Source organism: Danio rerio, chromosome 4 (genome assembly GCF_049306965.1).
Source record: "Danio rerio strain Tuebingen ecotype United States chromosome 4, GRCz12tu, whole genome shotgun sequence".
In the NCBI taxonomy this organism is placed as follows: domain Eukaryota; kingdom Metazoa; phylum Chordata; class Actinopteri; order Cypriniformes; family Danionidae; genus Danio; species Danio rerio.
The window spans coordinates 61,216,658-61,243,834 of NC_133179.1; the positions used below are offsets into that span (position 1 = coordinate 61,216,658).

General features: G+C 37.2%; 2 protein-coding genes and 1 long non-coding RNA gene across 3 annotated transcripts in view; 1 reads left to right on the plus strand and 2 right to left on the minus strand.

Annotated features, from left to right (window-relative positions):
- The window catches only part of si:dkey-26m3.3, a 167,516-nt gene that overhangs the window by 66,847 nt on the left and 73,492 nt on the right, over positions 1-27,177 (plus strand).
- Positions 10,033-11,586, minus strand: LOC110439500 (uncharacterized). Its single transcript, XR_002458443.3, has 2 exons — positions 11,544-11,586; positions 10,033-10,430 (listed from the first exon to the last, which is right to left on the minus strand). It is a non-coding gene; the product is annotated as an uncharacterized lncRNA (long non-coding RNA).
- The window catches only part of LOC110439513 (protein NLRC3-like), a 32,100-nt gene continuing 20,234 nt past the window's right edge, over positions 15,312-27,177 (minus strand). For both annotated transcript variants that reach the window (XM_073948199.1, XM_073948200.1), the window contains exons 11-13: positions 16,865-17,092; positions 16,695-16,784; positions 15,312-16,552 (exon numbers count right to left, since the gene is read on the minus strand). In XM_073948199.1, coding sequence (XP_073804300.1) covers positions 16,368-16,552; positions 16,695-16,784; positions 16,865-17,092 — 503 coding nt within the window. In that variant the 3' untranslated portion in view covers positions 15,312-16,367. The remainder of the gene's footprint in view (positions 16,553-16,694; positions 16,785-16,864; positions 17,093-27,177) is intronic.

Genomic DNA, 27,177 nt, shown 5'->3' on the forward strand with positions numbered 1-27,177 from the left:
TTATATTGAAAAGGCCTATGATGTGGTATGGCGTGATGGACTGTTAATAAACTGGATAAAATGAGAGTAGAAGGGAGAATGTTTAATTGGGTTAAAGATGTTTTGCAAGAGAGATCAATTAAGGTAAAAGTAGGAGAATTTATAACACCAAAACAATTGACAGAGAATGGTACTTCTCAAGGGAGTGTGATAAGCCCGTTGCTTTTCATTATATTGATTAATGATGTATTTGAGAAAGTAGATAGGGGGATAATTAGGTCATTGTTTGCGGATGATGGAGCTTTGTAGTTTAGCGGAAGAAATATAGATTATATTATGAGGAAAATGCAAGAGGCATTAAATAAGGTTGAAGAGTGGTCATTTAAATGGGGTTTCAAGTTTTCAATGGAAAAAAACGCAAGTGGTCTTGTTTACAAAAAAAAAGTAAAGGAACAAATTTGAAGTTAAGGTTATATAATCAACAGCTAGAACAGGTATCAAAAATAAGATTTTTAGTTATGTGGCTAGATCATAGACTTGAATGAACATATTAAAAGGATGGAAGATAAATGCAAAGAGGTTCTGAACATAATGAGATGTGTAGCTGGGCAGGTTTGGGGGCAGACAGATTGGCTTTAAAAACTATATATATATTACACTGATTAGATCAGTGTTGGATTACGGCTATGTACAGTTCAGCAGCAAAGACTCATCTAGAGATGTTAGAAAGAATACAGGCTCAAGCATTAAGGATTTGTTGTGGGGCGATCTGATCATCACCTGTGTCAGCACTTTAAGTTGAAGTGGGAGAAATGCCTCTTAGTTTGAGGAAACAGTTAACGGCAGTATATTGGGTTAATCTAATGGAGCAGGAGGAGTCTCACCCTACAACTAAGGTTTTACAGAAATGCTGGGAGTATGGAAAAAGTGAATGTAACAGTTTTGGGTGGATAGTGGAACATTTAGTAGAGGAAGTGAACATTAAAGAGTTTATCTAAGCGATAAACAGGTATCGGGATGGTTGGCCGGGGAAGACGCTTACACTTTACATAAAACAGCACCCATAAAATACAAACAAAATAGAGTTGTGGTATATGGTATGAATACCCAATTTTAAGCCGATCTCGTCGATATTATGGCCTATTCTACGGAAAACGACGGTAATAAATTTATGCTAACTTGTATCGATGTATTCAGCAAGTATGCATGAAGTCAGGTGTTGAAGAATAAGAGTGGACTCGAAGTTACTAAAGCGGTCGAGTCTATACTTGACGAGGGTCGCGTACCCCGGAAATTACAGACTGATCAGGAAATGGAATTTTTCAACAAGCATTTTCAAGAACTTATGAAAAAACATGATATCATTTTGCAACCGCTACTGATATAAAGGCAAGCGTTGTGGATCGTTTTAATAGAACATTAAAAAGTAGAATGTGGCGGTTTCTAACGGCCACTAATTCACGGCGTTACATCAATGTCTTACCAGACATTATGACAGGATACAACAACAGCTATCACAAGACTATTAAGATGAGACCCTTTGACGTCTGTAAAGAAAATGAAGCTACGGTGTTTCAAAACTCTTACGGTAACAAAGATTCAGAAACCAGTATTCAAATTTAAAGTCTGTGACGTGGTTAGGATTTCTAAAGTGAGAGGCCCCTTTGCCAAAGGTTACGAACAAAACTATACCGAAGAATTTTTTACAGTTTCTGAGTGTATTCCACGTTAACCACCCGTCTACAGGCTCAAAGATTATGACGGCGATGTTATCGAAGGAGTTTTTTTATGAGCAAGAGATACAGAAAATATTTGTAAATAAAAACAAATCGTTCAAAGTGGAAAAGATTTTAGGCGAGAAAAAGCAAGGGAGGTCTACACTTGTTTTAGTGAAATGGTTAGGATGGCCATCGAAATTTAATAGCTATATCGACAAAAAAACCCTGGTAGACTTGCAAAAACCTTAAATTTCACATTTCTTTTCATGGCTATTTATTATTATACAAATCAAGCTATGGACAACAACGGGTTCTACGTTACGCTCCCGTGTAACGCTTCTTTATCCGTTTATCCAGAAAATCGTATATCTAGTTATAAGACTAATTTGTCAAACTATACACCTGAAAGGGGAATGGGAAGTAGGTCTCGCTGAAATTGAATATCCTAGAAGTTGGTATAATATTACAGACGATAATGGTATCTTTAACCTAAACATGTACCCAACCCGTGATAATGAAGAGAAAAAACTAGAAACAAATGTACTTCCAGATCTACATGGTTTCTTTGTTTCGAGGCGTTATCAAATACCCGGAGGATACTACAAGGATATACCGGCTGTGATCAAAATGATAAACGATGCAATCAAACCATCAGGGATATTGTTTTACGATGAATTAAAAAATAAAATTAATCTGATTGCAAAACCTAACATTTTTATAGGTTTTTATGAGAAACTAGGTGCTATATTAGGAGTGAGACCTGAAGAGGGACTAGGACTTTCGGCCTACCATGAAAAAGCTGATTTTACCAGGACCGTCACCACATATGCACCTCATCAAGCCGACATCAAAGGTGGATTCTACTCATATGTCTACACCGATATCAACGACTACCAATCAGTCGGTGATTCATACGTACCACTTTTAAGATGCATACATATAACCGGTGAAAACAACGATATCGTCAGTGTCAGATACGACAAACCGCATCACGCATCGGTCAACAAATCGATCATCACGGACATAAACATAGAAATAAAAGGTCCGTAAGAAAATATCTAAACCACCAGGGGTCAGGAGGCGTGGTCGTGCTATAAAGAAAAAGCGCACCGTCAAGAAAACGTCACTTACACGCAGGAAGCGTAAGAAGACTGTGAGACGAAATACCTTCGAAATACCTACCTAAGAGAAACATAAACACCATTTTCTAACATGGCTCTACTCCATCGTATGTCCGGAGAGTGTATCAAGTCAGAGCTTGACTTATTTACAGTACCTTTAACACAGACGGCTATAGAATAAAATACGTATGTTGAGGTACCTCCTCTATCGGCCATCTCGGATTCGTCGCCTTTGGAGTTTTTTATAGCAGACTCCGGTGAGGAATACATCGATCTAAATAACACATTGTTGCATCTAAGACTTAAAATCACAAAGCCTAATGGTGGTGAAATAGCAGATCCTGCAAAAGTCGGTTTAATCAATTACCCCACCGCCACCATTTTCTCACAAGTCGACGTGAGTCTCGGAGATCGACTAATCTCTCAAAGCTCAAGCACCCACCCGTACCGATGTATCATCGAGAGTCTCATCAACCACGGCAAAGACACGCTGGAATCAACATTCAGCGCCGGTCTCTTCTTCAAAGACACGGCTGGTCATATGGATGACAAAGACCCCTTAGGCAATAATCAGGGTCTCCTGAAAAGGTCAACATACACAAGCAAGAGTAAGATTGTCGAGCTGATGGGTCCTATTCACAGCAATATTTTCTTTCAAGAAAAATTAATGCTCAATGGCGTCAATATAAAAATACGCATGATCAGAGGTAAAGAAGAGTTCTGTCTGATGAGGAGTGATGACGTACCATATAAATTAAAGATTGTGTCTGCATCGCTATTTGTCAAGAAAGTATCAGTCACACCGAACGTTCGACTGGCCCATGCTCAGGCTTTGCTGTCGACCAACGCAAAGTATCCGATTGACAGGGTATGTCTGAAAAATTTCTCCATACCAGAAGGAGCCAGAGTTTCAAATCAGGAAAATCTATTTTTGGGGACTTTACCGAAATCAATCGTCTTGAGGATGACCGATCACGATGCATTTACCAGTTCTTATGATAAAAACCCATTTGCGTTCAAACATTACGATTTGGAGTTCCTAGCCATCTACGTCGACGGACAACAAATTCCGGCTAAACCTCTACAGCCAAATTTTACAGACGGCTCCGTGGTACGAGAATTTTATCAACTCGTAACAGCTACCGGCAGACATCTTAAAAATCATGCACAGTCTATCAGCAGATCTGAATTTATGCATTCAACCTTACACCGGACGAAGACTGTGGTCAACACGTTTCACTTATAAAGTCTGGAAATATCAGACTTGAAGCCCGTTTCAGACAGCCATTGCCAAATACCATAAACCTCATCATCTACTCTGTGTTTGACAGTATCATCGAGGTGTCTAACCGAAGACAGATTCTGGTTGATTACTATTAATCGGAAATGAACACCATTCAGCTAAACGCAATCATGGACAAAATTACATGTAACACCCATTTTCTCGGAACTCTGGCATCTCATCAACTACCTGAAAGACCATTAACAAACTTACCATCGATGGTGATTATTAACACACACCCTTCAGAACTACCGGGCGAACACTGGCTAGCTGTTTATTTATCGGAAGATGGTGTCGGATGTTTCTTTGACAGTTTCGGTAACAAACCGGACAGTGATGGATTTCCAATAGCTATCAAAAACTTTTTAATGAGAAATAGTACAGTGACAAGATATTCTACAAAACGTGTCCAGGACTTTGTCAAATGTGTGTGGTCAGCACTGTTTTTTTCTTGTATCATATGTCTAGGGGTCTTGACTACAACTATGTGATGAATCTGTAGAGTGAAAATGATGTTAAAAATGACAAAATGGTAGAACTTTTTGTGAAAAAACTAAAAGCTAATGTTTGCAGTGATAACATGTATTTGTGTACCCATTGTGTTCAGACCTGTAATTCTTCCATGATGCATAAATGAATTTAATGAGTAATAAAAAAACCTAACAATCATCATCTGTTTTGTTGAATTTTATTTCAAGATAGTGATACACAAAACATAAAAAATATGAAACATATTGACATTAAAAATGCATCCATCGACTTATCACGAGTAGGTGAAACGAACTAGTAGTTTGTGTCCTTTGCTGGTTTTTTCTTTTTTTACGAGTAGTTTTTTTAGTAGACAGAATCTCCTGATCATCGTCAATAGGGGTGTTTTTTAAACTAATAATCTTACTCCTAACTTGTTGGTTTGGTACAGTCGAAAAAGGTATGTTTAATTCCGCGCATGCTTGAAGAAACTACGTCCAGCCTTTAGGTCTTCGGTCATCTCGTACTTGTTGCGGAGCTGTAACGTTGTTTATTAAATCGAGCATGTGTGAACCAGGTATGGTTTTACCCTTAAGCACAAACTCACCAGACTCGGACCAGGAGCTGAGATATTTAGCTTTAGACATTTTGTCCAATATATACTTGCTGTTTTTCACACGTTTTATCGTTACGTTCTTTAGAACTTCAGACGTCACATCATCTTTTGACTTGTCTTCAGCATGTGCTTCGACAGAGTTAACTTTATGATCGTGTTCAGGGCTTGGTAGCGATAGCGTTAAAAAACTACTCTCACCATCGCCTAGTTTAACAATTGTTAAATATCTGGTTAAGACGTTTGAGTAAAGTTTCGAAATTGTCGAAATTGTTCAGGTGTTTTAGCTTTATAGTCGATCATGAGATAACCGAAAGGACTCTTGACGGCATCTTGATAACATGCCATAAAATATTTTGTGTTACCAGAATACATTTGAGGCCCAACACTGCTACTTGATTAGCATCGCGGGGTTTTTTTAAACAATATTAAATAATTTGAGTTCAAACTGATGGTTCTGCTGGATTTACCTTGAACAAACAAATTTTGTACGATAAGAATTGCAGAGAGAATACGATGATGAACGTATTGCGTGAAGACTTTTTCAATTTCAGAATTATCGCTTGCTTCTTTCATCATATCGTCGATAATCAACAAATTAGTTTTATCACGGGGTAGTAGATTATCATCATTCAGACTCTGAGGTATACCTTCAATGAATTTAATGTCATACAATTTAAGCAATTCGTCATACAAAGGTTGCCAACAGTCATACAGGAAAACAACATTATACATTTTTTTAGAAATCATATTTACAGCATTTTCCAAAAGCATTTTTACAAAAAAGGACTTACCAGAATTGGATGGTCCGCTTATGACACATGAAAATGGATGTTGAAGTCTGCAATCAAAATCAACCATTTCACGCATTCCTCTATACACTGAATTAAAAGCCATAAGGCAGAGTTGTGTAGTCGGGTAAAAGTCTTCGCTTGTTATACACCACCTTGAACTTTTTAACGACTGATTTGTTGTGGAGTGTGAGGTGTTTTATATTCCTGACAGTGTTGTCAGCTTGAGCTAAAATGTATCGAGTCATCGCCTGATGTCACATACCCATCAACCAGACCAATCAATGTGTCTAATCTTATCTTTTGGGAATTTTTAGCATTCAAAGTTATACCCTTAGCTTTCATGCAGACTTTACCAGAAGCGGTACGATAACCATACGACTTAGGCCCGCTGGAACAAAACTCGGTAATATAATCATCGACGTCTATTTCATCTGTCAAGTCCCCCAAATAATCCCCCAGAGGTGGCATCCAGTCACCGTCCTTGGATACAAAAATAACGCCATCTGTGTCAGAGTATAATAAACGATCGCCAAGTTTGTCCATCAATTTGTACAATTCTAACCTCCCGCAAGCCGATGTGTACGCGCCTACGAATACGTTAATGTCACATGTAATGCGATGACTATCTTCGGTAGGGTGAAATTGGACTAGCGCTACATCATCTGAGATGAAAGTAAAATATTTCAATGCATCAGTTTTACCGAAAACAATCGTGGTGAATTCTTCAGGGTCTCGTACAAGCTGCGTAACCGGATGCTGAGATTTCATCGCGAACCTCCCCCACAGGGGATTCAAAATTTGCTTGTTTATGGTCCTCTGGGCGGGGTTATGACTGATCTGTGAAAGGTCAAGTTGAATTCCCTCTCTCTCATAGTATTTGCGGATGTATGTCTCTTTTTCAGCATCAGTGGTAACGTTTGAAGGGTGCTTGTTGTTTTAAACGTAAAAACGTTTCAACGTATTCGCTAAACAACTTTTCCGACCTTTCAGGAAAATGCCAAACTTCGTCGACTTTGACCACGACATAACCTTTCTCAATCGCTTTTAAAAGTTCAACACTGACCCAGCACCCACTAAGAGCCCTCTCATCATCCATATGATTACATCTCGATGTTTGGTTTTCAGCGTGTGCGCATGTTCTGCATAACGGGAACATGAGTTTACCGCCGCATCTGTAAGGGAGGACCGGATGTAGTAATTTTCGGGGTGGATACATAGTTGCCTTAAGACCGTAATAATTTTCGATCGGCTGAAAGTCGTTGAAAATTATTTCGGGGTGCCCTATTGGATGGGTCTTTGTAGACATTTACAAAGGGATATAAAGATGTAAAATCGAGATAAGAAATGGTCTCCCCCTCCCCCACTTTGTGATACAACTTATAAGCATTGGTACGACCTCCGAAAAGCGCATCTCTTGGTTTCAGTCTTTCAGGGGCTGAATGAGTCCTCATAAATTCTATCACTGAAGGATCTGTTTGTTCCATTTTAGACCATTCGCATTCCCAAATAAACTCTACTTTCAAGCCATAAGCGTTTTGTAGAATTTCAATTTTTTCGTCAACTTGTCGTCTGAGAACACCAAAGGGTACACCATATTGGCACAACTGTTCCTTGAAGTCGAAAACCTCCCCTGAAGTAGTAGCGTACCATGCATCGAACTTTGCCTGATATTTTTCCGATAGGTTTTCATAACCATAATACTTTTTGTCAGGATAAGGTCCTACATAGTTCTCATTTTCTAATCTATTGAAATGATGCGGAAAGTAGCCTTTTTCTGTTGTGGTGAGATTTAATGCTGCCGGCATCTTAGACAGAGCCATCGGTATGAAGGATATGCTATCTATGTAGCGTTGCTTAAATGAAACATCGAACATGAAGATTCATTTACAACCTTGCATGATGATGTCCATTTGAAGACCTGCTTTACAAAAATATTCAAGAATTAGAAAGGAGTCAAATCCGGATGCGTTATGAGCTATGAAACAATAGCCTTCGTATTTGGGTTTTCTGAAATGATCGATCATTTTTTTCACACAGTCAGACCCTCCGGCTACAAGTCTTTCACCACAAAACGTTATTGCACACACAAAATTTGCTACGTGTCTCCCATTTTCATAACGAGTCTTGAAATCGTAAAAAATGTATTTATTCTGAGGGTCTTTGAGTGGTACTGTGTTAATGAAACACTCATGTTCTCCACCAGGGACAAGTTCTTCACGACATGCACCACATTGGGTTGGTGCACATATGTGTTTAGACTTTTTCTTATCGTACCGTCTATAACATTTTTTGCAGTATTTTATAACGTCGCAAGGTACTTTTTCTCCTTCAAGCACAGGTTTCTTATGAGCATCGTAGCAGTAAGACGATTTGCAGTAGCGCAAACAATCGGTACAATGAATGATTTTTTTAGGGTGCTTGTAACATTCAATGTCGAAGCAGACGTTACAGACATGCTTGCATTGATGATGCCTAGGGTCTGTGAACCTTTTATAGCAGAATTCACATACATAGCTAGCACCTATGAATGATTTCAAATTGAGAATCGTGTAGTAATGTTGGTCTTGTAAATAAAGGAACACCGTTTTGTTGTGAGGCTCTGTGTTATTTACGTAGGTTTGTAACACACCAGTGTTTGTCCTATAAAAAAACAACAATTTTGATGTCTAGCATGTTTTCAAATTTTGCTATGTCGTGAAAACCGACCTTGTCTTGGATAGCAAGACCCGCTTTATTGTGTATGATTGATGCACGGTTTTCTAATTCACACTCTGGTAATTGAGGCTCTAGAAAATGTGTTATACAGATAGAGAAACATAATTTGTTTGAAATATTTGTAGGTATAAACAAGCTCGTCTTTTTTCTTTTGATTACCTGATCAAACGCCAAATCCGTAAGTTTACGACGACCTCCTCCTAGTTTGTTCATTACAACCTCTGCTTCAATCTCAACAGTTTTGTTAACTGATAACCAATCATCACTCTGCAAAATTTTTTCAATTTGATCTGTAAAAAGATTAACGTCGTAATTATTACCCGGTGTTAAAACTGCATTTACATCCGATTTCAGAGAGGGGGTTCGAAGGCATAAATTGATGATGCTACCATCGCCACCAATCTGTCTAGCGAATGACACAATGTCATCCATGGTATCATGTAAACGTATGTGGTACGATGCTAAATCCTGAGATCTTATTTCACTCATATTCAATGTCCTACGCAACGACACACTATTGAAACGAGGCCTTGGTAAAACATGATATTCGTTTACATTACCGCCATCTCTCAACAATGTTTCAATGTCTATCTGACTTGTTGGCCTGGGCCGTAAAGGTCCCTCAACATTAGAGGTTGATGGTTGTTCATCATCGACATTTGACTGCTGTGTTGTTTCAATGGGCTCTATGCACGGCGGCGCGTGACGCATTTCCGGTAAAATTTAAGACCCCGAGTCTACTTCCGCCGATCGTACAGTACAGTGCCACAACAGGAGCGCTACTGATAAAAATGAGTAATGTTTTGGACAGTTGTCTTAATGTTTTATGCCATTATAGCCCACTTATATATGTTTATGTCAGCTACATAAATATGACATCTAAACGTTTAAAAGTGTCATTTCAAAGACGTGAGAACAGTACTTGCAGATACCACTGCTGTGTTCAGCAATGCACAGCGTCAAAAATTGAACTCTTACCTTAGTTTCCACACGTTTCCAAAAGAAAGTCGTGCAGAAGAGGTGGGTTGTTGATATTAAACGTGAGAATTTTACAGAAACAGAAAAAAACAAGAGTGTAGCTGATAATTTCAGTCTAGAAAACTGATCGAGGCTCGAGTGCCAACCGGATGCAGACATTTAAAGAAAGGAGCTTTTATGGCAAATAATAGTTTGTTTTCATTGCCTTTGAAGTAAAAAAACACTGAACATTAATATACATAAACATTTCTTAAGCTACTAAGTGCAATTTTTTAATTCAGAATAAAGACCTTTATTTTATTCACTGTACATATAAAATATAATTCACTGTATGTAATTTGAAATAAAAATTGTCAAAAAAATGTAACATTTTGAAAAAAATATTTTATTCAGATGAACAGAAAAAATGACATTGAATCAGTTGTTTTCTTGAATCAGGTGCTTCTTCTGTAACTTGTGCATAGAGAGGTATTTGGGCTTATACGTATTAAATAAATAAATAAATCACCCATCTGTTTCATGGAACTTAACACATAATTGATCCATTCCAAACAATTGTTCATGTGACAACTCACATTACACATTTCAGAGTAATGGGCTGTCTGGAAAAGCAAAGCAACCAAATGTTTGCATATCCCACTCTCAGCCAAACAAGAGCAGGAGCTATTAACTAGCAGACGATGGCATGGATCTTCTGACGGATGTCCGCTCCAGGATGAAGTAACACATAAAATTTTCTAGCTCTGAATCTCATAATGTTACCTAGAAAACAGAAACAAGAATATTATTAGGTTTTTAAAGAGAGTCATCAAAGGCAGTTCACTCAAAACTGAAAATTCTATTTCCTCATCCTTCACTTGTTCCAAACCTGTTTGAGTTTCTTTCTGATGTTTAACACAAACAAAAATACTTTGAAGAAAGCTGGAAACTTGCAACCACTGATATTCATAGTAGTTCTTTTTCATACTATGGAAGTCAATGGTTACAGGTTTTCAGCTTTCTTCAAAATATCTTCTTTTGAAAGGCATCTGCAGCAATATCATCAGATTAAACTACACAGTAAATCATTAATTTAAATGATTTAAAAGTAGCTCCCTTTAGTCACACTTTAAAATAAGGTTTCATTAATTAATGTATTTGCTCACTATTAAAATAACTATTTAATATTTAATAGTTAACATTATTAAACTAATTTACTAATGAATAAAAATCCAAAGTCATGCTTGTTAACATTAGCTATTACATTGTGAGTTAACAAGCACAATGAATAAGCATTTGTTCAAAAACGTAAAAAAACTAATAAATATTGAAATAGACAAATTGTTGATGTGAAATTAACTAATGACACCTTATTGTTTTGGGTCACCCTCCCATTTAATTACAATGTTATCGACTAAATAGAAAGCATGCTATCTACACTGTTACACTGCATCTGTCATCTCCACTGTTTCAGCAATAAATATCAGCAGTGATACAGTGCAATTTGTCTGTTGTGAATGGAACGGCATTGTATTATTTTATTCCTAATATATCTTGCTCAATAATCATGCTTACAAGCTATGACAGCATCTGTGTTTCTGTAATTATCCGAACTGAACAGTGGTGGTCACTTTAGAACAGTAAAAGTATGAATGGGACAGAATTTCATATGTATGCTGTCCTACTCTCAGCTGGTGAGGAGACTTCGATTTCTTCATAGATCTATCGGTAGTAATGAGCTCTCACTGAGATCTTATTCCTGCCCTGTTTTTACCTGACACTTTGAGACAGAATTACGTACACATATGATTATTTTTACTTGCGTGATAAAGCTGCAGATGGACGGATCGTAAGAGTATTAACGCTAAAGTTAGCCTTCAGGCTAGCTGAACTTACCTTCATAATTGCACAGGTAGGAAGATGCATACAACTTGAAACCCACCGTCATCATCATCGTCAAAACCACCATCTGTCAGTTGGCTGTTAACAGTAGCAGAAGAAATAGTTTCCTGAGTGAGTGCACCACCGCTCTGTTCACTGTTTAAAAAAGATTCCACATCTTCAGTCAAATTTAAATTCAATTCCTGTTCTATATACATTTCCAATTCATCCAGATTTGTAATTTGTAAAATAGGAATATTGTTAAAAGTTATGTCTCTAGAATTTGGATACATATCTGTCATATGTTGAAGAGATGTAAATATGTCTTCATCTCTGTCTGCATGCATTTCGATAGCTCTTTGCAGTCTAACAGATAGAGCATGGTCTGGTTGAATATTGTATGTATCATCTGTACGATTTTCATCATCCATTGTAATTATTGGTTTTAGGGCTGCACGATATTGGAAAAAATTGACATTGCGATTTTTTTTTTTTTTTTTTTTTTTTTTTTTTTTTTTTTTTTTTCCCCCTGCAATATATATTGCTATATATATATATATATATATATATATATATATATATATATATATATATATATATATATATATAAATATATATATATATATATATATATATATATATATATATATATATATATATATATATATATATACTTAAAACTAGGGCTGTGACGGTCACCATGACAACCACGTCACCGCGGTGGTCATTGCCACCTCGGTTGTCCATTGCCGCCGGCCGTAATACGTGACGTCACGCACTTTAAAACACAAATTACTGTTATGTTGCCAAGTATTACATATCTGTTAGAATATAACATTAGGCGCGATTCAGCAAGTTCAAGTTCAACCATGAATCTTGTTAGAAAACTAACTCTTACATCTGGGAACATTTTGGATTCGTGCCGACCGAGAAAGGTGAACGAATCAATTTGGATTAAGCTTTTTGTATGGGGGTTTTAAGTAAAGTGTGTTTTAATATTCACTGCTGAGTGCTGAGAGTCCAAACACTGAGGAGCAAATCCATCGATACGCAGATCCATGGGTCCCGAACCATGCAAGCTAGTGGCGATTGACGGCGAGGGGAAAAAAAGCCATGTAGGCTTAATCAACTCCTGTCTTCTAAACGCAGAAGCCCAGCTCAGCCAGGTATGGCAGAGGCATTTGCAAAAATGGCCAGATACAAAAGAGAAAGTGATAAATGGAAGACATTGACGAGAAATTGAGCATAGGCTATTTGGTAACTACTTAAGAACGCGCCGCTCCGCAGCGTAGAGAAACCTGCGTTGCGAGAAATGCGGGCGGCAGAACAGAAGGAGAAGCCCTCTCTGGCATGGTTGTGAAAAAGTAGCCTGTCTGTGCATTGTCGCTACAAGCACACCGTCTGACAGTGTATTGCTGGAAACATTATAACCCCATTCTTCACTTAAACCGGACAAAGTCAACATGTTAGTTTTTCTGACAAATAATTTAAAATAGGCTATGACTACAAAAGGTGGAGAGAAACTATGTTTTTTTTAAACATCTGACTTATATTGTTACTAGGTTAATATTTTCTTTTTACTTATAATTATGAATATTTATATTATTATTACACTGATTAGTAAAGTGCCATTTAGACTATTTGTTAAGTTCTTAAAAATGTAACGTTTAATTGTTATTATACAGTTTCAAGCAGTTAAAGTAATTTAATATTTAACTACAATATTTAATAACAGTTTTGTGTTGTTTTATTAACGAAAGTTCACAAATAAACATGTACGTTTATACAGATGTTTTATTTATTAATATTAAATTCGGTTATTCCTTAATTTTTACATAAAAGGTAAATTAACTGAAGTAGGCTACATTATTTGTTGATGTACGAGATTGAGGAACATGTTTGCCAGTAAATAATGTTCGCACCACTTAAAAGACAAAACAAATAAATAACTTGCGAAAAGGATGCAATAAAAAATGCAAGCGCTTAATCATTCTTCACAATCGGATTCGTACGTGCAAAAAGCCGAGGCTATATTGCGCTGACAAGAACAAGCCCTAAAACTAAATCTAGAGAGAGAATTAATACTAGTTAATATTAATGATTATAAACACGAACTGCGTTGTATGATAAACGCATCACAATGATGTCGTGATCTTTGCTGAAGAACTGATATGTTATCGCCGTCTCCCCAGCCTGCTTTTTTCCCCTTCTTCTGGATAAAAACAATAAAGTATCAGCGCTAGACCAGTGGTTTAAATTATATTTTACTCTCCTGATTTCTTTTCATTAAAAAATAAATAAATGTTTAAAGTTTTGTATTGCATAGCCTATATTTGTAAAAGCAAATCCCCTTTACTCATGCTACCCATTTCATTTATTACACTGTAAACTTGACTTGGCAGGCTGATCATCTTTAAACTCAAAAGGTGTTTTTAACTTGAGACTGCATGCTTCTGCATAATGTGATGTTTCTTATTACAACTGTTAGTGGTGTCAAAATGAAAGCAAACATTAAAAAGGGTTTTGTTTTATCAATTGTATAGTTTAGTTTTAATAATAGCTAATGTATATAATAAATTATAATATCGATTATTGTGTAGACTACAGTGTTTAACAAAACAATTTTATTAGGTTACTCTAATAGACCAAATCCGTAACTGAAAAACGAATGTGAAAATGACAGGCAGTTGCGTCTTTGCTAAAATTAATTTAATGACAAATTTCTTTAGCTTTTTTCCCCTTTAGAGATCAAAAGAGCTGTATTTAAAGAATTATTTCACTAAAACATGAATTGAATGGCCAGTTCTTTCCCGTGTGAGTGTAGTGCGCCTCCGCCGCGTCTGCGTTTTTAAGGTTACAGGTGCACGCTGACCTGACGCCGGGACCAGATCTCTGTATTGCTTTAATTTCTCAATTTTCATAACTGCATTGCATTTTCATATGGTAAAATATCAAAATTTATGTTCTGAAAGTAGTAGGAATGACGGGAGTGTTAGTAATTAATAACAGAAAGAACTTTCACTTTTGAGTGTACTTCTGTCACGTGTTATTTTAGTATGATAAAATAAACAAAAATAGTAATGCAGAAAAGTATTTTTCGCTCTGCCAAGCCTTCTCTGTTGCTGTATAGAGAAGCAGCCTGCTCAGTCTCCTTACCCCGGCCCCACCCCGCCCACCGACTCCTGAACGTCTCACTCACTAACTCACTCAGTCACGCGGGCATGCACTGCCGTCTCATGAGGAAACGCAGCTTTTTGATATAATGTTTTTCTTGTTCCCAAATACAAATAATTTATCAAGTATTGTTTGAAATAAGTATTCGTAAAAACACGCTATTCCTGCTTTTCCGAATACCGTATTCCGGTTCGGCTCCACCCATATAATTTTTATTTTATTTTTTATTTTTTGCATCGCACCCTCCTGCGATATGACTATCGCGGATGCGCACATCGCGATTTCGATGCTGAAACGATATATCGTGCAGCCCTAATTGGTTTATTTCATTATTATTTTTTATTTAATTTTGTTAATGTTTATTTTATTTCTGACTTTTATGTTTAAATTAGTTTTATTGGTTATTTTAGAATTATTTTATTGTTATTAGCTTTATTTTATTCTTTAACTTTTTTCTTCTGTTTTTATTACTTTATTTACTTTTATCGCTTATTTGATTGCTTAAGTTTTTCATTTTATTTATATTTTTATATATTTATATTTTTATATTTATATTTTTATATTTATATTTTTTAGCTTATTTTAGCTTTAATAATTGCAGTGTTTATACAATTCAATCTTTATTTATACATGAATATGTATACATATTTAACCATGTTATTAGAAATGCATGTGTGTCAATAACAGGAATACAACTATGAAGTAATGTATATGACTAGCTAGAATAAAACACAATGAAATGTTATTACATCAAATTTAAAAGCTCAAACATTAAACAAAGTTCACAATAAAAAACAAACTCAAAGGAATACAAATTTTAATATAGATCAACATCAAAAGTTAAAACACTAAAAAGCTGAATCAATATAAAGTTCATCAAAATGTTAAACTGAATTAAAATACATCGGTATTACATCAAATTTAAACTCAAACACTAAACAATTGACTAAGTTCTGAATAACACAATCACAAATGAATAAACATTTAATATAGATCAACAGCTAAAGTTAAAACACTAAACATTTAAGGCAATTTGGAGTACATCAAAATATTAAGCAGAATAAAACTTGAAAATGGTTTTGTATTACATCAAAAGTTAAAACACTAGCAGTTAAATCAATTTAGAGCACATCAAAATGTTAAACTGAATCAAAATACATCGGTATTACACCAATTTTAAAAGCTCAAACACTAAACAAATGACTAAGTTCGTAATAAAAAGAAAGCCAAAGGAGTACAAATTGAATATAGACCAACAACTAAAGTCGATTAAAATAAGAAACGTAAGTCAAGTATAACATTTATCAGAGTATAAAATATGGTCTTTTAAGTAGTACAATGATGAACGATCGTACAGATGATGAGAATATTCCTTTTAGGAATTATTCATCCATCAATGAATGGCTAATAAAAATGAGTAGTGTCGTTATTAACAGATGTTCCCGTTCACTTTTACCCATCAATTGCTGAAGCTCGGCAATTTTTTCATCCATACGTCGCTGTTGTTTAGACAAGAAATCCTTGACATTTTCTATCACACGCTGCTGCTGGCCAATAGAATACGATAGAGCATTAATTTTTACCCCATATCCGTCCAGATATTCACGAATTAGACAATAAGCAGGCGACTCGAAAAAGTCTTTGTTATTGTTGTGATTGCTGTCGCTACCGGCCTCCTGATTCTGCTGGGGCCACTGTGGTCTTTCGACGTCTTCCGGGTCTTCTTTCGATGTCTTCCGGGTCTTCTTCTTCTTCTACTGGTGCTTGAAAAGGGTAAATCGGATGATGTGCGCCTCCCTGACTTGATTCATGATGACTACTGTTGGAAGCATCTTGTTCGCACCATGGATCTGTATTAAAAATAAATCAAAATATTGTTTAGTCTTGAGCGACAAATAATACTTAACAATAAAATATTCATTTGAAATTTTAATATAAACCACTTAAAGGACATTATATTGTCATAATCAATTAAATAAATGGATCACTAACCTTCAGATAAATTAAAATTAATAACAGAAGGATTTGGTTCTGATGGACTGGCATAAGGACTTAGTGGGCTAGCAAGAGGTGTCCATGGATCTGTGTGTGAAAATATGAAAATAATATCATTACGGGTGTTATTAAGTGATTGAAACAAACAAACAAAAATAGGATATTACCTGATTCTGCGTCTTCATCATCATCCTCATCGGCATCGTATTCTTCTTGCACAACAGTTTCAGAAATTTTTTGCCTTTTATTTACATATGGTATGTAAACAATTCTTGGTCTCTTAGGGACAGAAGTCCCCGGCGCTGCATCAAACTTTTCTTCTCGCAATGATTCTTGTTGCTCTGCAATCTTTTCTTCTTCTTCTTCCACCGTCAAGTCGATAACTTCAATTGTCGCTAAAATAGGAGAATGACAAAAATAAATAAATACAAGTTATTACTCATTCCTACAGTAAAAAATAGTGATCCCACATTTGTCAGTGCAGTGGCCTATGCATAGCGCATTCGACCGGAGACCGAAGCTTCTCTCAACACCAGGGGCCTCATGTACGAAGACTTGCGTGGAAATCTTACTAAAACATTGCGTACGCACAAAGCTGTAAATGTGCGTACGCAGAAAAAATTCAGATGTATGAAACACTGCGTACGCCGAATCTCACGCATATTCTTTTGTACATCCGAATGAACGTGAAACTGAGCGCAACATGCACGAGCACAAAACCCCTCCCTGCCTCCTCCCCCGTATAAATATGCTAATGACTATTGTGCTGATTCGCCTTTATTTAATTACCCTAATTAAATAAAGTTAAAATCAGGATCCTCCCTTCGCTATATTTCTTAGCTAGAGTTTAGTTAAAGGATCGTCTTTAAAGAATGTATTTTGCAAAAGAATAAATTAGATCATACTTTACCACACAGGGTAACTTTGATGGGTTCTGGAAAATGAATTCAATGTCCACTCCAGTGAAGAAAAGTAATAAAATACACTTTTATTAATAAAACAAAATCCAGTGAAAAAGTAGAAAACAAAAGACAAATAATAGAAACAAAATCCTTACTTTATTCTCCGGTGAGAATAAAGGGCCTACAACTCCCAGTATACAGAAGTCAGAAAGCGCAAAGCTGAAGAGTACAAGTCAGCTTTTATACTCAATGTCTCATATAAAAGTGTTCATAAAACCTGCAAAAACTGCTTAACTCATACATTCAAGGAGCATGCTAAATCACTTGAACAATACGAAGACAGATATATGAGTACATAGAAATCAATACATGGGCCTCTTTAATATCAGCCTCACTTCCCTCAGTTATGCCCCAGATTTAGGTGTTCGAGCTCTGCAAGGAGCTGGGTAGAGAGCTCGGTAGAGGTACGAGGAGGGGGTTCATTTAAAGTACAAGGGAGGGGGTAGCCTGAGGTACCTAAGGGTTCACAGAGAGTTCGTCCAGCTGGTTTGTTGATTCAGCGCGCCCTCTGCCGGAGCCGCCTGTTCTGTCTCTTACGTTTCACTTTATCACTAAGAGTTGTGCTTTTACGCATAGGAATATCAGAATACATCAGTGATCTTTTGTGTCTCACATGATTAATGTCATCTGACCCATCAACCATCACACCCCCTCTTGACATTCTCAATTGAGACATAAAATAATCATTATCCAATTCATCTAGTACACAAGATCCATATATACACTGTTCTAGAGGTATAGCCCATCCATCAAAGCCAATTGACCAAAGATTAAATTTCTTTTCCCTTTTTTGGTATGAAAGTTGGACAGTTAGTAAGTTACTCTGTCCCAGGGAGGTCAGTAGTCTCCTGCCAATCATCCTCATCCTTGAGAAGGGTCGAGCAGATGAAGTCAAGTTCGGCAATTGGTCCCAGGGCAGTCTGAGAATCAGACGATCCGTCAACAGAATGTCCTCCAACTTGGAACAAATCCATTGATCCTGCTTCCAAGCCAGAACTTCGATCTGAGAATTTCACATATAAAACACCAGCTGATGATTTAACTCCCATTAACACTTCTCCATTAACCCAATAGGGGTGGACAAAATACTTTGCCCTTCCTCGCCCCTTGTAAGTAATAACGGGTTTCCATGGCATAATTGACGTACCCACTGCACTTGTTAAAGTTCTTAGTAAAGGCTGTAAATAGCTATCACTCCAACAAAGTATATAATGGATCTTGTTGAAATCCTGCCCCCCAAATATGAAACAGTCAATACAACAAAATTTCCTAACACCGTTTAGGTGCCAATATATCTTGCATGCTGCTCGTCTCTGATGGTCGCAGTCAGGACTCATTCTGTAGGAGTTTTAGTGGATCAGAATTCAATTTACCTGTGCATAGTCTGCTCCCGACACAACGATACCAGTAGGTCCATAATTGTTGTTTTGAGATGCCATCTTAGAAGTTTTTCAGCTTCAAAATCAGGAGTTAGGTCAAAAGACTTTTCCTCAGCTCTGCCGTCTTAAGTTTGCATCTAAGCTACAGGATGGTGAGTTTATATCATAGAGGACGGCCTCGCAGTATGCCTTTGTCAGCTTGCTAGTTTGACCTCAGCTTCATATATTTTCTCCTTGTGCACAGACAGCTGAGAGCTCCTAATGAGCCACACAATTTTACTAGCTTCAGGGAGATAGAAATGAGTAATATCACTGCGATTATACATCCTATGATAATCAGAACTAGTTTTACCCATCTCCACCAGCTCACTATGGTTCGTTTAATAATTTCAACTGTTGTTCCTGCACCCAGGCTAAATATTATGCCTGCATTTTGCAAAGTCTTTTTAATCTTTACAATTGTTGGAACCTCATAGTCTTCGATGTCTAATGCTGATATCCAATTGTGCACAAAATGCCAATTAGGACCCAAACTTACTCCTTCAATATAATCATCGATTAATTGAACAATTTTTCTTTTAGGGTTATATGGTTCCAGCCCAATTGAAGCACAATGTTTTTTAACTTGGTTTTCGTACTTCGCCACTAGAGGGAGTACTGACACAAACATTGCATGCCAAGGGATGGAGCAGTTAATTTTGTCACACTTATCCCTAATCTTTCCAGTTATGATAGAATATTTTTCCCAAGAGCAGAAGTTATTTTCTCCCTTTAATAATCGTATCTCTTCTCCTTGTCGAGCATACGGTGAAATATATTTATAAGTCCAATTATTAAAGATATCTGGATCACACTCTTGTAACTCAGCCCCTATTAGGCTTGCAGTATTGTTTAGTTCATTGTCTTTATACAAATTCCATTTGAATCCACTAAAACCCATATTTAAGGTAGATTCGCCCTTCCAGGGTTCATTAGTAGAGTTTCCATATGAAACATCAACCAAATTTCTGGTGAAAATTGTTTTTCTAAAATTTGTATAAAAGAATCCTAACTTATTAAATTGATGGCGATAAGCTCCCATGAGCTTATGGCTAAAATCGAATTTAATGTAGAACTTATTATGCCATAGGCCGTGCACACTGTCCACCAAACCTATATGGACCGGGCTTGGCCTAGTTTTATATTGCGTTACTGACATCATTTCCCATTTATATACATATAAAGCTAGAGCCATTCCATATTGTTGATCCGGAATAGATTTAATAAAATCTGTTATTCCACTTTTATTAGCCAAATCTTCTGGCATACCATGACTGCTATCTAACAGCAAGGGGTGTATTCCTCGATTTTCTAGCCAATTTTTGTCAATGAAACATTTTATGGTTTGACAGGTTTCATTTAGAACCCTTTCTTCTCTAAGGCCCATATATCTGACATAATCTTTCCATTTATCAAATATTACACTTTCATATTGATCCATCTGATCTTCATCATAGAGTGACTGACCCTCTATGTAGCAATACCAATAACTGGCTTTAGTCAGATCTGTACAATATTTTACCATATTGTGTTGGAAAAAGGATGCCCATGAATCTGGTTTTAATGATCCGTATCGTTTAATAAGAAATTTAGCCCCCGTAGCGCCAAAAGGCCTCATTCCTAATTTATAAATGCAATCTCTTTCACTATCGCAATATTTTCCTTGGGTGAAATGCTTTTTACATGTTACCCATTCTAACTCCTCATAAGGGATTACTGGTTTTGTCTTATACACACCTAATATTAGGTGACTACTGTTCAAATCGTCAGGCCAATATGTCACATGTCCTTTAGCTCCCGCCATTAACCAATTTGTTAACCTGCGTTTTCTCGAGCTGTCATTACCTGTTTCTGACAATATACCCTCTCTACTTATTCGGCTAGTGTGTAGGCCTCTAAGTATTTTGTCATTTCTGGGTACAGAAATGGAGTCGGACATTATCCATTGTTTAGCGTCTGTCAAATTCGGCCAACAATGTCCTACTGATTTGCTTACTTCAACTCCTAATTCCAAACTCCAGACGCTTAGGCTGCTTTTGTTAGTCCACATAGTCTGGTTTTTATTTAGGATTTCAAGCCCAATCAGTTTTACATGGGATGCATTTAAAACTATAAGCCTATCCCATTTATACCGTACCTTATTATTAATCAGACCATTATATTTGGATGGTATGAATAAAGCACTTGGGTTCGAATGATTACATACCCAAAATTTGTCGTCAATATTTCTGATGTACGATTTCATCATTGTTACAAAATCACTACTATTGTAGGTTTTATTTTTCACAGTTATTTCCTGATTTGGACATACCCATTTTTCTGTTTTCTCAACATGTCTACATACATGTCGGGTTTCTTCTGTGCTTTGAGTTTGTATCTCAAGTCCTCTGAAAATTAAGCCTAATACGATTAGGAGTAAAGAGCTAGTTATTAGTATACTCATCACAGCATCTTTAATCTGTGACTCCGTACACTTCCTGCTGGCCCTTCCTCTCTGCTCCGGCTCCCCTTTCTCCATGCTTCCTGTAACAGAGAACAGAGACAAACTCGTTTCATATCCTAATCTGTCCCTCGACTGAATTTTTTAGAGATCCACTTTTTTAATATTGCTAATTTATTTCCTGATTCCATATCCAAGTTATCTTTTGATCTATTCAGATAAACATTTATTCCCTGAATACATTCACCAATACCCAGGTAACTTCCTGTTAAATTTAACAGAACAGTTAAATCCAGAATTTCTATCCTAGATTTATCCTCATCACTCGGTTCACGAGTCATTAAATGATATGGTTGTGTGGATCTGATTATTTTGAGTTTTGCTGTCCCTTCTCTAAAGGATTGTGAAGATCCATAAACTGAGATGTTTGTTTCAGTGAAATAACTGGGTTCGTCTTTCGGTTCGCATACTTTGATGCATTGATTAAATGTCATTTCTTTTGCTTTAATTATTATAGCGTCAGAAAGTTCACATTTAAACCACTCACTGTCATGCAAAAGCCATACACATGCTCCTAAGCCACCTCTCTTGTGGCTGACATGTTTGTGCAACTGCATTCTGACAGCGGTCTCCCATCCACCTAAGTGAGTGAGATATATCAGGCCATTCCGAAAACTCTCGTTTCCGTTCAAAGACTCCTGTCCGCCTGGCAATCCTCCAGGGCAAAAGGACAGTTCTCTGAGTCTTTGGGCCATCCATTTTGAATCTGCATTTGTCATTAGGGACACTGGGTTTATGTCCCACATTGTCATTATTCTATTTTCAACTAAGGCCCCTAGGGCCTTTCTGGATTTACGAGTCATCCATATCTGCTTTTTGCTTATTAGCTTTAAGCACTTGCAACTGAATAGACTCTTACATCTTTCACACGATGTAAATTCTTCCCCATCATACACACATCGGCATTCCCTTCCTAGGGCAATAAACCGTTGTTTACATGACTGACAGTTTCGGCATAAGCATCCATCCTGCTTTATCTCATATTGTTCGATTTCGACCTTCTGGTGTGACTCTCTGCAATCACCACAAATGGTGACATCATGCAAAGCACACGCATCGATATCTCCTAACTCATTCCACCACGGGAAATGAGCTCCTAAACCATGCTGAATTAGCAACTCTGCTTTATTCGGCCTATTTGCGTATAAGCCTTCAGCTAGTTTAAACGCTACATTAGGTTTTCCACATACGACGCAGTCTTCGATCCTATAACTGGTAGCTGGTGTTCCTGGTACACTAACAGATTTTCTTCCCAGTGCTCTATCATATTCTGGTTTAAGCCATTTTTCAATGGTTAAGTGTCCAGAAAAACCTCTAATAACTCTGATGAAGCCTTTTTGCTTATAAAGGCCTTTACAAGCTTTGAGGTCACAGGTCAAGTTTGTGTCTGCCATTATTCCGGCTTCTTTATTATGTCTCTGAGACTCCAAATACCGTTGGCTTCTAATTCCACGGTAGTATTGGATGGTATTGATTTAACTTTATCTTCCGTGCCTAGATTTTCTTTAAATCTATGCCCTCGGACTCTTTTCTGTATGTAGACTATGTCGCCTACCTTTATTTTGGCCCTGTTTCTTGGTCGATTTTCCTCCTTTTCAGGTATAGGGACTCTGTAATTTACAAATTTTAAGCAATCAATAATTTGTTCGTCCCAAGGTAAATTAGAATTTTTACAATACCAATTTTTAACTTCTTTTATTCGTCTCTCGGCGATTCCGTTACTAGCGAGTTGATATTTCACGGATTTAATTAATTTAGCCCCTGAATCTTTTATAAACTATTCGACCTTTTGACCTGAAATCGAATACGCTCCGTCGGCTCTGACTCGATTCGGTATTCCTCTAAATTTGAACCATTGTTGTAAACTTTCAATTACTACTTCTTCCGTAGCTCGTTTACAAGGAAAAATCTGCGTATATTCACTCGCATTGTCTGTGATTAAAAGAAAATAACAATTTTTCTTTTTCGTTTGCGGTCTAATAGGTCCAGCAAAATCTATGCTAATTTCTTCGTTCTCGTGATCTGTTTTTATAGATCCGTTATCATTATAACGTGAATCAATTGCTTTTCTGTAATTTGGACAGTTCACTTTTATCTTATAGTACTCAGACTTTAAGTTTTGTATATTTAGGCCTAAAGCATGACAATACAGCGCTAAATATTTTGTGGTAGGGTGCTTTAATTCTATATGTAATTTTCCAAGTAAGTCTTTTTGACTTTCCTTGGTAACAGCCCGTACTCTACGTACATAATTGTCTACTTCTTTATTCCCTATAGCAGCCGTCGTATTCTGTGACGTATGGCTGGTTTGATGCAACACTGTTGGTGTAATTTCTGTGATAAGCTCATCTATTACCCTCCAGTCGTCGGCTTGTTTTAATGACTTCCCTTTGGAAGTATTAAAATCATTATTTTTCCATGTACCTAAATGTTCCTCTACAGCTTGATAGATATAATCACTATCAGTTACTATAAAACATTTAAGGTCATTCAGCTGTTTGGCTTTCTCTAAAGCTTTTCTAAATGCTTTTACTTCAGCAGCTTGCGCGCTTAGCCCTGGCTCTAAACTACCTTTATCTGACTCAGTGACTTTGCGGCCTTTCTTTCGAATCCATCCCCATCTAGTTATTCCTTGCTCGGTTGTACCGTCAGTATTATAACAGACTTTGTCTATGGGGACCTTGGTAGTCTTTTCGGCTTTATGAATTTTGTCAGAGTGAAAGCTGAACTGAGTATCGTTTAAAATTAACAACCATTTCGCCCACGTATGGCAGTGCACACGTTTGTTCTCACTAATTAAGTTTTTAGCTTCTCTCACTATTTGATTTATGCCTTCACCTTTGGCTTTAACCAGTATCTGCTGGTCTAGTGCGAGGGCTTTCAGAGTTAGTAAGGATTTAGCGAATGTGGCCAAAAGGTCGCCGCCACTCATGTTCTGCAGCTTTCTCTGGTTTGCTGGCTTGCTGTAGGAAATGAAACTAACAGGGTGTTTTTCATTTGACGCATTGTAAATAATTATCTCAATTTCATCCTCTGTATTATCTATCTTTGCTACTAACAGAGTGGTTTCGTCATCTCAAAATGTCATCTATGTATACTACAATAGGAAGGCCTTTAAGAATTTCCATCATTATGGCTTGAAAAGCATTTGGAGAATTCTTAAATCCTTGTGGTAAAACATTATATACATATTGTTTATTCTCAAAAGTAAATGCGGTGCGCGCTCTGCTCTCCGGCACAGACCAAAATCCATTTGCAAGATCTATCTTAGACAATAATTTCAACTTCTTTAATTATCCCTTTTCGTTTTAATTCTTCAATTGTGATTTTAATTTCAGGCAACGCGCTTTTGTTAATCGGATATTGCCTTTGTGGTGGTGGAATACCACCTTTTATTTCATACTGCCATTTATCAGATAATTTTCCGCAATCATTTTTACTTCTTGCGGCGTGAGTTTGATATTTTCTTAATATCTCTGTAACTTTAGTACGGTTGGCTTTGCTGGTTTCGGCCATTCTTTTTATTTCCTGCTCCAGGTTTATTTGTTTTAACCAGCCTATTTGTTTGCTTTCTATTATTGAACTGGCATCTTTTAGTGTCATTAAATTATTAACACCTTTGATAATTTGCAAGTTTTTCCAATCATAAACTTTGTGCGTTTCTATATTGCCCCTAAAGTCTTTGACATTAAACAAGTTTTTTGTTTCTTTTGCTTCTTTAGGCAGCTGACTTACTACCGTAACATCTGCTCCTGTATCAAGATCAAATAATATTCCCTCGTAATTTATGTTTAAATTCATATCTGCCGTTTCTGTAACCTGTTTAGACATTATGGCCTTTTTTCCTGGAGTCAGGCAACCCTATTCCTCTTGATTTTGGGGCGTTTTTCGGTTACTATTCACGACTCTCTCGTTGCTCTTAACTTCTCTAGTTTTATTTTTTGATTTTGACTGCTTATTTTTATTTCTTTTATCTATTAATTCCTGTCTCTGCTCTGGGGTCATTCTTTCCCAGTTCTCTTTTGAGACATAATCACTTTCTGCAGGTTTCTGCTTGAAATCTGATTTTTGGAATTTATTTCTGCTCTTTGGTTTTTCCTGCATAGACTTCTGATGTCTCTCAGTAGCAGCAGCGTCTACTCTGTGTCTCTGCTGCCTGCCTTTTCGTGCGGGCGGGGCTCTTTGTGCTCTCTGAGTTGCAGCTCTCGGAGGCTGAACTCTCTGCTTCTCCGAGATTAACTTTCTCTTCCTCTCCCATCTGATGGCAAAATTAGATAATTCTACCCAGGTGGTTTCTGGTCCTAAAAGCTTCGCTTCAGCTAAGCCAGGGACTAAATCTGTCACCTCTTGGAGTTCTCTTATCAGTGCATACACTGATTCGACTTTACCCTGACTATCAATACAATACGGGTAAACTCCAATCGCTCTGATCATTTCAGCCCGATCGTTTCTTTCATCTTCTGGGCTTTTGCCCAATATTGTGCCTAGCTGCAACCTTACAGTAGCGGGTGCAATTCTTTTGCGCTTGTGATGCATGATCATAGCTTCTATTAGATCGTCATCGGCTTTATAAAGTTCGCCCATTCTAACAATTTCTTGAGCTTGATTCACTCGGGAGTGGGGTGTCCTGTCTCCTATTTCCCCCGGTGATTGTCTGGTAGTCACTTTTAGCAAAGTGCTTTCTTATCTTATGCACTGTTCCTAATTTAGGATCGTATTTGCTCGAGGTGTTCTCGTCTTCGGTCATCCCGGACCAGATTATTCCGCTGATTAAAGCTTGAAGCGCGTCGGCAAGCTCGCATACCATGTCTAATTTGGCTTTTTGATTTATATCTGTGCGTTCAAGGATCTCATCCGCGGTACATGCTGTCGCCAGGTAAATCATGTCAGCGTTATCTTTTTGCTCTGAACGCGTGTTGCCCTCAACCTTTTTCAGCTGTATTTTAAACCCCTTGGGAATGGTAACTCTCCTGTTCCCTGTTTCAATAAAGCGCCCATCAACATGAGCTGACGTTTTTCTGTCTTTTGAGCTCGGCCTGGCATTCTTTTGCCTGATCCTACCCCTTATTTGGAGAACTCTGTCTTCTTCTGATGACGAGTCGCTCGAGCTGTCTTTTCTTAAAGGACTCATTTTGTGAATCCTACTTGTTGCAGCTTTTAAAGGAATTAAAGGGCTATGTTTTGTTTTCGCTCTCGCTTTTCTCATTAGGGTTTCATCATACGATGTACTAGTAGATGGACCCCACTGAATCTGTCGATCAGTCTCAGGTTCTTTGTCTCTTTGCAAAGGCAAAAAGGTAACTTCCGACCTGTATGGAGCGGCGGCATGAGCCTGCTCGCCCAGAATTGAACCAGCTCTCTCATCTTCTGATTCAGCATGGAATTCAGGGCTAACGGTTGTGTTATTCTTTAACACTTTTATCTGTCCTCTGAATCGCTCTGGGAATTGTACGGGACCTTTATGGTTATGTAGAATTAATTCTACCTGTTCACCTGAACCCGTAGCTTTATCAATAGCGTCGAACAATTCCAGCCAGTTATTTTCTCGATCGTTTACGCCTATGTAAACACAATTACCTATTGTACAAGATTGAGGCGAA